This window comes from Oncorhynchus clarkii, chromosome 3, assembly GCF_045791955.1.
Source record: "Oncorhynchus clarkii lewisi isolate Uvic-CL-2024 chromosome 3, UVic_Ocla_1.0, whole genome shotgun sequence".
NCBI lineage: Eukaryota > Metazoa > Chordata > Actinopteri > Salmoniformes > Salmonidae > Oncorhynchus > Oncorhynchus clarkii.
In genome coordinates this window covers 55,550,996-55,564,387 of record NC_092149.1, presented here as the reverse complement: position 1 = coordinate 55,564,387, position 13,392 = coordinate 55,550,996, and the positions used below count along the sequence as shown (strand labels likewise).

The window sequence follows — 13,392 nt, the reverse complement described above, 5'->3', positions numbered from 1 at the left end:
TCATCCTAATCTAGCCTAATAATGTTGCAATCTGGTCATACATTACCATATCTCTATGGGGATGCATTCAGTACCTAAAAAGTGAAGACAGCCTCTCAACAAAAAACATTGTTGCTACCATGTTGTTGTCATGTTGTGTTGCTACGTGTTGTGTGTTGTGTTGCCATGTGTTGCTACCATGCTATGTTGTTGTTTTAGGTCTCTCATTATGTAGTGTTGTCTCTCTTGTCCTGATGTGTGTTTTGTCCTATATTTTAATTACATTTATTTTTAATCCCAGCCCACGTCCACACAGGAGGCCTTTTGCCTTGTGGCAGGCCATCATTGTAAATAAGAATTTGTTCTTAACTGACTTGCAGAATTAAATAAAGGTTCAATAAAAATAAATAAATACAAATAAATTATATGAGTATTTCCCAATCTGTAAATTAGTGGTAGCTGAACTACTAGTCTTTTATAAATCTGTAATTAGTAGTAAACTAGTCTACTGATTTCTTTGCATGTGATGTGAGAACTTCAGACATTCTCCCTGGCTGAGCAATTCATTTCCATCCATGACATGCACCTGGATTTGCTTCCCTGAGATGCAATTGACTATAAAATGGATTTTCATTCCTATCTCTATTCAGTTTAAATCCCCAATTAGGTGTCCAAAAATCCCAATCTGGTTTCATTCATTCCAGATTATTTTTCAACAACACCCCTCATTTGCCTAATCAATTAATCTGAATCAAATGTCAATAGCCCACTATTCCAAGTGTTGTGTCAAGATATTGGCAGAAGACATGGGGTGATTAATACAACAATGATACAGTTGATGTTTCCTCAGGCCATGGTTCCAGATGTGGACCACATTACCCAACCAATCTCAACTCATCTGGGTTTGTTTACCAATAACATTTACATTGAAAACAACAGGACTGAACTTCAGGAAGACAGCAGTTAGGATTAAGTGATATATTGGAAATCCACATATTTGAGAGTGGAGAGTGGCAACACACTCTCTAGCTATAATTGAATGTGTATTAGATGTTCACGTCTTCTTTTGTATTCTTCTTTGATCAACAATGCATGTGGTATGTTTATTCCATCCTCAGTGTACTCTAACCTTAATGAGGTTACAGGCAATATCCTGTTAGTTCCCTGGAGATTGAGCACCACTCTATATAGCAGCACTCCTGGCACTGCTTCCTTATAACAGATGCAATAAATATTTAAGCACACTACCAATAAAGATAAGCGATTGGATTTATTGTGTATTCCTTTGACTCAAATATATTAGAATTAACAAATAAATTGCATTTCAAATTTCCCTCATAGATTGCAAATTCCCACACAGTGAAAGCAATGTGAATACTATTTGTAAATGTAATGTAAACATAGGTGATTCATTTATAGACTTATTATAATTTGAGAAGGAAATAAAGGCCAAATAGAATTTGGCTCTTGTGTACACCAGCCATACACTCGAAAAAATGCTGGGTTAAAAACCCGGGTCAGGTCAGAAAACTGGAAGCGCGGCTTAGTAGGGGCGTGGATTTTATATAGCTATTTTTGGCCACCCACGAGAGTGAGTATATGTTGTAAATGAGAACTTGTTCTCAACTAGCCTACCTGGTTAAATAAAGGTTAAATACAATTAAAATACAAAAAAAATGTAATTCTGGTTAATCTGTTCTGTTGTATTGTATATCTTCAGGTTGAGTAGTGACACTTTTGTAGCTTAATAAATTAAGTTGTTCAAGTGCTGATGCATATCCCAATGTTGGGATAGTTAAATACTGTTATTAATTTCATATTCAAAAAATATTAAAGGAATGTCTATATTATAAGTTTACCAAATATAACATGATGAACAGGAATGACATTTACTTTCATGAAAGCCATGTCTCTTGAAAATAACCTACGGATTACATTAAAAACACATCTGCTGAGTCAACCCAGCATGGAAGTGAATAGTCCCTGTATCCAAGAAAGCGAAGGTAACCTGCCTAATTGACTACCGCCCCGTAGCACTCACGTTGGTAGCCATGAAGTGATTTGAAAGGCCGGTCATGGCTCACATCATCCCAGAAATCCTAGACCCACTCCAATTCACATACCGCCCCAACAGATCCACAGATTGTGCAATCTCAATTGCACTCCACACTGCCCTTTCCCACCTGGACAAAAGGAAAACCTATGTGAGAATGCTGTTCAATGACTACATCTCAGCGTTCAACACCATAGTGCCCACAAAGCTCATCACTAAACTAAGGACTCTGGGACTAAACACCTCCCTCTGCAGATGGATCCTGGATGTCCTGACAGGCCACCCCCAGATGATAAGGGTAGGCAACAACACATCTGCCACTCTGATCCTCAATACTTGGGCCCCTCAGGAGTGCGTGCTTATTCCCCTCCTGTACTCCCTGTTCACCCACGACTGCGTGGTCAAGCATGACTCTAACACCATCATTAAGTTTGCTGACGACACAACAGTAGGCCTGATCACCCACAATGATGAGACAGCCTATAGGGAGGATGTCAGAGACCTGGCAGTGTGGTGCCAGGACAACACCCTCTCCCTCAACGTGAGCAAGACAAAGGAGCTGATCGTGGACTACAGGAAAAGGAGGGCAGAACTCGCCCCCATTCACATATATGTGGCTGTAGTGGAGCGAGTCGAGAGTTTCAAGTTTCTTGGGGTCCACATCACCAGCAAACTATCATGGTCCAAACACACCAAGACAGTCGTGAAGATGGCACGACAACACCTTTCCCCCTCAGGAGACTGAAAAGATTAGGCATGGGTCCCCAGATCCTCAGAACTTTCTACAGCTGCACCATTGAGAGCATCTTGACCGGTTGCATCACCGGCTGGTATGGTAACTGTTCCAACCGTAAGGTGCTAAAGAGGGTAGTGCGTATGGCCCTATACATGACTGGGGCAAAGCTTCCTGCCATCCTGAACCTATATACTGGGAGGTGTCAGAGGAAGGCCCAAAAAATTGTTAAAGACTCCAGTCACCCAAGTCAGAGACTGTTCTCTCTGTTATCGCATGGCAAGCGGTACCGGGCGCCCAGTCTAGGTCCAAAAGGCTCCTTAACAGCTTCTACCTCCAAGCCATAAGACTGCTGAACTATTAATCAAATGGCCACCCGGACTATTTACATTGACCCCCCCTTTGTTTAACACTGCTGCTACTCTCTGTTTATTATCTATGCATAGCCACTATACCTACTTGTACAAATTACCTCAACTAACCTCTACCCCTGCACATTGACTCGGTACCGGTACCCCCTGTATATAGCCTTGTTATTGTTATTTTATTGTGTTACTTTTAATTATTTTATTTTATTTAGTAAATATTTTCTCAACTCTATTTCTTGAACTGCACTGTCAGTTAAGGGCTTGTAAGTAAGCCTTTGACAGTAAGGTCTACAACTGTTGTATTCTGTGCATGTGACTCATAAAATTGGATTTAATTTGAAAAGTGTCAATGCTCAACCTTAACAGGTGATGACAAGAAAACAGAAAAAACAAAAATCTAAAAACCACACCCCTACTAAGTCATGCCTCCAGTCTTCTGGTCTGACCCGGTGGATCATAGCATCAACAACCCAACCTTTCTCTTTTAAAGAAAACAATAGGTTGTTTGTGACCCAACTGGCTGGGTCAAAATAACCCAACATGTGTTCTGTCCAATATTTACCCACATTGGGATGTTTTTAACCCAGCATTTGTTATAGTGTATAATAACAGAGAACACTGTAACAGGAAATTAGCTTAGAAAGGAAAACATACCTTTTCAATGTAATATATTCCTAAGGGAAAGAAAAGGCCTACGGAGATTTGCAAATTTCCAACTTGGATTTGTTTAAAGATCGAAATCTAAATACAAAGTGTTTATGAAAATGGTAGATCTGCTTCTAATAATTCCTGTTCCAGAGGCTGTGGGGATGGTTGGCCCCCTTTCCTGTTTGTTTTTGGGGTAATTAGGATCAGATTATTTTTTCAAATCATTAAAGTTACCTCTTTTTTCCTGTGCAAGTTATACTTTTAGTGCAAGACTTTACTCAGGTTTTCCACTGAGGGCAATTTACAGTCAACAGAAGTTGGCACTTTGAGTAATTGCTGCTTGGAAATAGCCAACTGAAACAACAAGCAGAAATGTTACACTGAAGTAGAATATAAAATAAGTAACATCTGGTAAAATAATGGTCAGGCTGGCTCTCAAAGGTAAAATAGCAGCTCTTGTTGATTTCTGTTCACAGGTAACTGTGAGTTTAGGATGTACTGCATTATAATCATACAGTTGATGATTCTGTGGGCTCCTCTGGTGGAGGGATGTCTGAAGGACCGACGTCTGCCACAGTCACCGACTCAGTTGCAGAGATGGACTGGCTGAGCTCCCGCAGATAACTCTTTGTGATGTCCAGACACGAGCGCTTCAGGAGCTGGCGAACCTTCTTGCCCACCAACATGTAGAGGAGAGGGTTGACACAGCTGTTGAAAAAGGCTAAGCTAGTAGCAAGAGGAAAACCTGTCTTCAGAACAGTATGTAGAAACATTGAAGAGTGCATGGAAAGCTCCATTAAACTAAAAGTATGGAACGGTGCCCAGCAAAAAAAGAAGGCCAGAATGACAGCGGAAACTGTTTTAGAGAAGCTGGATAGGCGTACAGAATCTTCAGACTGGTGGACTTTGATTGCCAGGAGAATTCCAGTCACGCAGATGGCACTGAAGGGCAGTAAGAAGCCCACTGCTGTACGAACTGCCACCAGCGTGATATGTCTCACAGCAGCTGTATGTCCATCCTGGACATTGAAGTTGTTGAAGCACACCACCCTGCCATATATGTGCATAGTGTCACGGAATATCAGAGTAGGGTGGCTCAGTAGAGCAGATACCCCCCACACACAGCCACACACGATCCAGGCTCGCTGTATAGTGCGACACCTCTGAGACCAGCTAAGGTGGACCAATGAGACATACCTGTCTAGACTGAGAATCATGAGGAAGAGCACACTGGCGTACATGTTCATCACAGACACAAACGAGTTGAGTTTACACATGACCAGCCCAAAGGACCAGTGGAAGTCTCGAAGAACGTAATCGATGGAGAAGGGCAAAAAGAGCACAAACACAAAATCTGCGATAGCCATGTTCAGCAACCATATACTGTTCACTGTCCGTTTGCTTTTAAATGCCGTGACCCATATGACTATTCCATTTCCAGTGACACCGAGCACGAAGGAAATACTATATATGATAACTGATAGGATGTGCATAGCCTCCTTCTGAGAGTATCCACCTTTTTCTTTTTCCAAGTCTCCATACTCCAGATAATCATAGGTGTAATTGTCATAGTCTTCCGAGGATTCGTCCATTACTGCAGCGCTACTACCTCTGTAAGAAAGAAAAATAAATAAGATGCACTCCTTCAACATGTGTTATTTGTTTTGTCCGTTAAAATGTAAGTTGCATTAAGTTGCTCTTGTACTTCTGTAGTCGCCCTGTAATTACTAACGTTGATAACATGTTAACACAATGTGTTTAATTATCGAGGTACAATACAACATGCAGATGTGCAAAAGAGATATTGTTGTCATTAGTAGCCCATTATGTTTTTACATCGTGGCTTCTCACCTGGTACTGCAAATGTCCCTGCACTTGTTTTTTACCCAAAATGTGCTTTTGTTAGTGTCCTGGTCACAGTTCCTCCAGTTGTTTGAAAAGTGAGATTTAATTACAGCTGGGTCCTTATCCTGGAAGAGTGTCATCATTAGTGAGCCGACATGAAAAAGAGGGTAGGTGGAGTGCCCACACCCTTCACACACACAAAAGCGTGCGCGCACACACACACACACACACACACACACACACGGTGTTAAATTGATAAATCATGACTAGATCCTGCTTATCTGTTTCTTCCGGGCCTCAAAGTAAACTTACGTGACCCTTAAACACAATATTTTCTTCAGTACAAACGGACCTCCAACCCACAAAATTGCAGACAACACAGTCTCTTCAGTCTAACTTTGGCCTTAAAGGTCTATGGTCAGATAAACTGAAGGCAACAGTAGTAAAACTCAAAAGCTAAAACACAATGACAACAGAATTTAACTGTAGGCATAATTAAAATATGTTTTGTTTTAAAATAATTTGCCACATGATACAGTACTTGAGTTATGAAACTACTATTAACATATACGTTTGTGATGTATGTTCTATATACATATAACTATTTAATAAGTAGTGTTAAGGTCAGTCTGAATGATCAGAAAAAACTGCATCTGATATTTTGCGATTGCTATCCATTTTCTTATGCGTTATCCAACACCCATGAAAGCCTTCTAGTCGACATACCTCCCAGTCGCTTCTTTATGTCCCGCCAACCGTCTCGGAGTCGAAATCACCCAAACGAAAACTTTCAGACTAAAGCAGCATAAAATAGTTAGGCTACCTCTATGGTAACCCTCACTGTTTTACAAATGTCTCACTGAGTGATACGTTTTAATGAAATTCCAAACTCCATCCCTATGTTATTACTGGGGTTAGAGTATCGTTTATGTTCGAGTATCCTCGTTAGAGTCTGTGCGTAAACCCGTTACACCTTAATAAATACTGGAGAGTTGGGTCCGTGTCCAAGTGGGCGAGTCCACTGACGCATCACTTGCACTGTATAGGAATGAGGAAAACTTGGGGTCCTGGCATGGGGAGGAAAGGAATGCCTTGTTTAAGAGAATAATCGCCAAATGACTTATATATTAAACATTCCATTACTTATAGAATAGGTCAGGACAGATTTCTGACTGCCTGACCACTGGCAATTCAATCTCAGAAGTTCCAAGCACCAGTAAGCCTATAGTAAGCATGATTTACTGCAGTGTATGGTATTTAAAAAGAACATCTGAAAAATATACAGAGCAATTCTAAATCAGTAACACAAAATGTCATGTTTAGAGTAACCCTGGTCTTCAGGAATCCATTATATTGCATTAATCTATTGTTTTTACAATCTCTGAGCATATATGATTATCATCTTGTGCAGATATTAGATTTGATGTCAAGTATAAGTTAGGAAATGTAAATCCTCAGCATACCAAAAAAAAACTGCAAATGAAATCCCTCAAATAAGTAATTCATGTGAAAAACTGCTTACTTTTACCACTCTTTGCCTCTTAAAATAACAAAACAGGCTCTGCCAAGCGACCCTAGCTGACCATCCCACCCATTTAACCCAGAGGGAGGAGCTGTCAGATCCTGCAGGACCGATAGGGGGACAGTGTGTGTGTGTGTGTGTGTGTGTAAAATACTGAGAGTGTGTCTGTTTGTGTGTGTGTGTGCGTACGCTTGCGCAACAATCATAGATTTGATCAAGAGGCCTGCCAGTCGTTGCCAGGCACACATGAGTAGGCCTGACAAACAATCCTCCTGGAGGATACTAAGTGCTAAGGAGGGTCTTACTGGAAGGATGGACACTAATAGCCTACGGCAGCAAAATGCAGAGATGGTGCCCTCTAAAATGCCTACATTTAAGGGTATTTGTAAAAAGAGGTTAGGGCCTACCTTCATACACTAGTTGTAAGAGCAACCCCTCATAGGGATAAAGTAAAGCAATGAATGTGACCGTGTGTAATACCCTATATGGAATTACACACGGTTGGATACATTATTTGAACTGGACATACTGGGCACTACCTTAAAATCATGATTGAAGTGCAGCTCTCTGTGTGGATTTTATTGACTGCTTAAAAGAGTGAGATGGCCATGAAATCTGGAGGTGCCATGTGTTATGCAAAGGATACGCAAAGCTTTATGAAATATTTAAAACACAGCAACGCAGCCTTAGTGAAGCAGACATACTCTCCCACTAACTCCGATAGTAACTAGGATCTGTCTTGGGCAATTTTGTGTGATCTTTATGTGATATAGATCCTATCTGTATCACACAGAATTGCCCAAGACAGATCCTACCGCTGTAAGAAGTGGGATGGCACTTTCTCATCTGAAGTAATTTGTCTGATAGGTATGATCCAAAATTAAGCTTTGCTCAGTTCAACCTATTTTATTCTATTTGTCTGAAATCAAATAAAGAATTTGAAAGATCAATGTGATTTTTTAAATTGAATGAAACGCCTCATCTGCATTCGCATTGCATCTGGTGGGTGCAATTTAGCGATGGCAGCCTATCATAAGAGTTGAAGGCGTGGTCTATGGGGTGGGGTGGGGGGGGGGGGGCGTGGCTTTAAGTTAGTTATTTTTGGCCACCCGTGAGAGTGAATGTCATTCCAGAAATTTTGTTCTGTTTTTTTTCTTGATTATAAATTCAGTTTATATTTGTGTATTGTAATACTAAAGATCATGGAAAGGTTACTATTGATGACATGGTCACCATTTGGTTATAGTATTGTAACAAGTTCATGTGGAAGTCTTATGTAAAGAAAGTGTTTGGAATCAATATTTCATGTTATGGAACCAACATAATATCTTGATTAACAGGAAATGTATTTAATTACTTGTAACCTAATTTAAGAAATGTGGATGGGTAATTCTGAAGTGTAAAAGTAACTACGGTATAACTGGTTGTATACAGTATATTGTATGTATGCTATTTATTAGGTTTAACCAAAGTAAGTTGACATAGGTTGCAACTTGAAATATAGGTTAGTTAATAATCAAATATAACAGTTGAACAGGCATTGAATCACATATCTAGTTTCAACTAATGTCATTTAAAAAAATTGAGAACGCCTAACTCATTTACTTGCAACCAGTTGATGTAGTTATTTTTAGGTTGATCCAAAGAGTAATTTATTACAGTGTACCCCATTTAGGTTAGTCTATAGCAGGGTTTCCAAAACTAGGCCCGAAGGACCCCAATGGATGGACATTTTGTTTTTTGCCCGATCACTACACAGCTGATTCAAATAATCAACTAATTATTGGGCCAGTTACCAAAACGGTCACTGGTTTGAATTGCAGAGCCGACTAGGTGACAAATCTGTTGATGTGCCCTTGAGCAAGGCATTTAACCCCAATTGCTCCTGTAAGTTGCTCTGGAGAGCATCTGCTAAATGATGACAATATTAATGTCAACAACACTCCCACTAATTTTGCTGCGTTCTAATAGACTAACATTTTTTTAAGGGAAAGCCAAGATGATTAACAAAACAATGAAATCATTCTCATCAAAATAGCTCTCCAACTGTTATGATGCTTACCAATTTGAGTTTAGACAGAGACTGTGGTGCAGAATACAGTAAAATACTAATCAGCCTTCTAAATACAAAGACCACCACATCACAAAACTTCTCACCATTTACTGTGGACCATGTAAAATAGAGTGTGAATCAGAATAGGTATGCCCTCATACACTATAGACAGAGTACATAATTGCAGCACGGATGTGATGCAGTTTAAACAGATGACCCGGGCTCTCTATCACCTGCATGTAGGCTACTTTAAGGCTCATGCACGAGCCTGTGCTATGTGCGCGCGGGCAAAGGGTGGACTTGTGTTGAATTGTGGCAGACTCCGCACTTGCGCGGATGCAGAATCAGGAGGAGTCTGCTCGTTGAATTCGAGTGGCTGGCCACCGCCTTCCATTCGCCCCCCCTCCCCCTCCCCCTCCGCCCGTTGCTGCAGGAGTCCTCTCCCCCACTGACTGGATACATGAAGAATTACCCGTAAACGACATCTTCCCTGCAATAATGGGCCGCCAGCTAATTACTGCGTTGACGTGTTGATATAAAGATATTTCAGATATCAAATATGAATCATGCATTTGATATTTCTGGCAAATTTGCTCGTGAGCATTCTTGCGTCCTGGCTCCATCCATCCATAGCGGCAATTGGTATGTACTGCATATTCTTAGCCCAATCCTGTCCCTTCATAACGGTATCAGTTACATTTAATAACTCGCATGCTTCTTTGTGTCATTATCTGATATTTATGATAGATATGTTGGTTTTTCTCGCTATGCGGTTTCTATTTTGGGACGGATCTGTCTGTGTCCGGAGGACAATTTAATATGCCGAGCCCTTTTAAGTGACGGTGAGAGACGGGGCAGACGAAAGCACCTCAGCATCTTTTGTTCAGGTTTATGAACATGAAATATAGCTAAGTTAACCTGAGACAAATGTTTAAGATGAACTCGTTTTAGCTGTACAATTGTGTCTAATTATTAGTACCTCAAAGATCAAAACACCTTTATAAACTGCTGTTGCAGTTTACCTTAATGTTGACCTTAACAAGGCACTCCTTTATTATATTAAGCGCTAATTTAATTATGAATTGAACTGCTATATTTTCATTAGTATAATAATATTCAGCATAACAACATGAAGAAGCCTACCCAGTCTGTCATATTCAATTTATATTTCAAATATAGGTTTTTGTAATGCAATTTAACACTATTTTGAGTTTATGTACATTTGTATTTAATTGTTTATGGGAATCCCCATATAATTATTTTTAGGTAGACCTTGAAAAAGGAATGTCATAGTTTACTGCCATACTCTAATGGTACTAATACACAACATTATACACTTAACTCTCTCAATTGTGTCCTGGAGGAATGGTGAAGTCATAATCACTTCCTGCAGTAGCAGCAATTGTTTACATGATTAGATTATGATTGACAGGCTTCCTTATGTTGGGGCTATGCAGAGTATAGACTGACTGTCATGCTCGTATGGTATCTCCTCTTCTGCAGTTTCTCAAGGAGGAGAGAATGAGGTGGTGGAGAGGGACGCAGTGTCATTATTGTCGGAGCGAGAGGCAACTGCAGCAGCGGCCACAGGCAACACAAGTCACCGTGCGGCTGAGCATGTGATCACCTACCCCTCTCGGCTCATCTACTACCTGAACGAGGACTCAGAGAGCACCTACCATGACCTGGACACCCGGGCTAGGAGCCAGGTCACAGAGGGTCATGACCAGGTACGGCTTCTGGTCAGAACTTGGGATTGTTATCCTATTGGGGAAAGGGGGATACCTAGTCAGTTGTGGAACTGAATGCGTCTTCCACATTTAACCCCTCTGAATCAGAGAGGGCTGCCATAATCAACATCCATGTCTTCAGCACCCGGGGAACAGTGGGTTAACTGCCTTGCTCAGGGGCAGAACAACCTATTTTTACCTTGTCAACTCAGGGATTTTAACCCAGCAACCTTTCGGTTAGTGGCTCAACGCTCTAACCGCTAGGCCACCTGCCGCTACCTGAACCTATTGGAGTGCAGTGGTGGTTATGCTTGCCAATGGCAGTACACTTGTCCATGTTGGCACACTGGATAAAGTAAACGGATGAATGGGTATAGTTTGATTTAAATGATAGAAGGAATCATCAATGAGAGCATTGTCTCGCTCTATCCTCCCCTCCTCTCCCATGTTATGAGGGTGATGCCCTATTTTACTTGATATGCAGGGGAGTTACTTAACTTGGCTCGGCAGTGAAGTTGGCATGGCATTCCTTACAGTCATTACAGTTACAATTTCTCAATTAAATAACCATAGAAATAAGATTCTAATTATATAACTATTAATAATAATAATACATTTAATTTTTATAGTGGTAGAACTAGTCTTACCAATGGCATCCATTCTCTCAATAAACCTACAATTAGAAAATAAATCAACCTGATAAACACTAAAAACAAGGACCTGTGATGTGCTTAACATTCTCTCTCCCACAGGCGGTCCACCTTGCTCAAGCCAGTTTCCAGTTAGAGGCCTTTGGCTCCAGATTTGTACTGGACCTAACGTTAAACAAGTAAGTGTTTTCGTCTACTTCATACCTTGCTTCTCTTACTCAATATGGTTTGGTTAGCAGGCTGATCTTTTAGCTTTTGAAATAGGCATGGGTATTAGCTAACAGTGATGGATATAGGCATTTGGGTGTTGCCCAGCTCTTGTTATTTCATGGTTTACAGCAGAGAGGTCATTTTATATAAACATAAGGAGTCATTTTCTGAACAGTCTTCCATTTTGATCCAGATCCAGTGTGTGGAACACATCCAAATACAATTTCTGTTATCAAGGTCATGGTCACAACATTAGCCACGTTCTGCAGGGCCGCCGTGCTAGACTCATTGATACGGAGAGCACCATGTAGGGCTGGATGGGTCATCTTTAAATCAAAGTGACAGGTCCCCATGATTCCAAGGGAGTTGTAAGTGATTTTCCTCACTAGTAATGAGGTGTACTATCGGTCAGGTTAATGCAGGGCCTCATGAGTCTTTGCTATGGTGATTGAACAGGACCTCTTGACAGAGACTGCCTGTGTGTCTCATCAATGGTAGACCTCATGTTGTGTCCACCATCAGTCTTCTCAGAGCTGTCACGTGAAGAACATTAGCTCCTATGACCGTGAACATACATTATTTTGTGGGCTGATTATAATATCCTAGAGCTAAATGAGCACTCATATAAGAGCCTGGCAAATGCATTGTCTTTGAATATAGGTATGGGGAAGCATGGAGGGAAGAATATAGGTATGGGGAAGCATGGAGGGAAGAATATAGGTATGGGGAAGCATGGAGGGAAGAATATAGGTATGGGGAAGCATGGAGGGAAGAATATAGGTATGGGGAAGCATGGAGGGAAGAATATAGGTATGGGGAAGCATGGAGGGAAGAATATAGGTATGGGGAAGCATGGAGGGAAGAATATAGGTATGGGGAAGCATGGAGGGAAGAATATAGGTATGGGGAAGCATGGAGGGAAGAATATAGGTATGGGGAAGCATGGAGGGAAGAATATAGGTATGGGGAAGCATGGAGGGAAGAATATAGGTATGGGGAAGCATGGAGGGAAGAATATAGGTATGGGGAAGCATGGAGGGAAGAATATAGGTACAGTATGGGGAAGCATGGAGGGAAGAATATAGGTATGGGGAAGCATGGAGGGAAGAATATAGGTATGGGGAAGCATGGAGGGAAGAATATAGGTACAGTATGGGGAAGCATGGAGGGAAGAATATAGGTATGGGGAAGCATGGAGGGAAGAATATAGGTATGGGGAAGCATGGAGGGAAGAATATAGGTATGGGGAAGCATGGAGACTCTTGGCAGCCATTGACCTTTGAAGGTAGTGTGGTTTGGTGACCATGTGTAGGAAGGTAGGGGGTGGGGGAAGTGGTCATGGTGACCAATGCTGTCAGAGGAGGTGGGATGATACACACACACACACACACACACACACCCACACACACACACACACACACACACACACACACACACACACACACACACACACACACACACACACACACACACACACACACACACACACACACAATAAACTACAGCAGGAAGCATGTCGAGACATGAGGGGTCGGTGCCCTGTCCCTGACCTGATAACTTCTCCTGGCCTCACAACACAAACTAGTTTTCCTGTTACTCTC

The 13,392-nt window shown here is 41.2% G+C and overlaps 2 protein-coding genes across 11 annotated transcripts in view; one reads left to right on the top strand and one right to left on the bottom strand.

Moving 5' to 3' along the window:
* Positions 1–1,230: 1,230 nt before the first annotated feature.
* Positions 1,231–6,580, bottom strand: LOC139398888 (chemerin chemokine-like receptor 2). 2 transcript variants are annotated; one of them, XM_071144618.1, is made up of 3 exons: positions 6,353–6,580; positions 5,633–5,751; positions 1,231–5,392 (listed from the first exon to the last, which is right to left on the bottom strand). In XM_071144618.1, the coding sequence occupies exon 3, from the start codon at positions 5,371–5,373 to the stop codon at positions 4,291–4,293; it is 1,083 nt and encodes a 360-aa protein (XP_071000719.1). In that variant the 5' UTR covers positions 5,374–5,392; positions 5,633–5,751; positions 6,353–6,580; the 3' UTR covers positions 1,231–4,290. The 2 variants fall into 2 exon arrangements, with proteins under 2 accessions (XP_071000719.1, XP_071000718.1); XM_071144617.1 differs by lacking the exon at positions 6,353–6,580 and having other exon boundaries at positions 4,067–5,392; positions 5,633–5,810.
* Positions 6,581–9,525: 2,945 nt separating this feature from the next.
* Positions 9,526–13,392, top strand: part of LOC139398810 (disintegrin and metalloproteinase domain-containing protein 23-like) — a 36,686-nt gene continuing 32,819 nt past the window's right edge. For 7 of the 9 annotated variants that reach the window (XM_071144615.1, XM_071144592.1, XM_071144613.1 and 4 more), the window contains exons 1-3: positions 9,636–9,843; positions 10,705–10,931; positions 11,684–11,760. In XM_071144615.1, the coding sequence (XP_071000716.1) occupies positions 9,768–9,843; positions 10,705–10,931; positions 11,684–11,760 (380 nt within the window). In that variant the 5' untranslated portion in view covers positions 9,636–9,767. Of the gene's footprint in view, positions 9,844–10,704; positions 10,932–11,683; positions 11,761–13,392 lie in introns of all 9 variants that reach the window. The other 2 variants (XM_071144611.1, XR_011631699.1) reach the window with 2 other exon arrangements.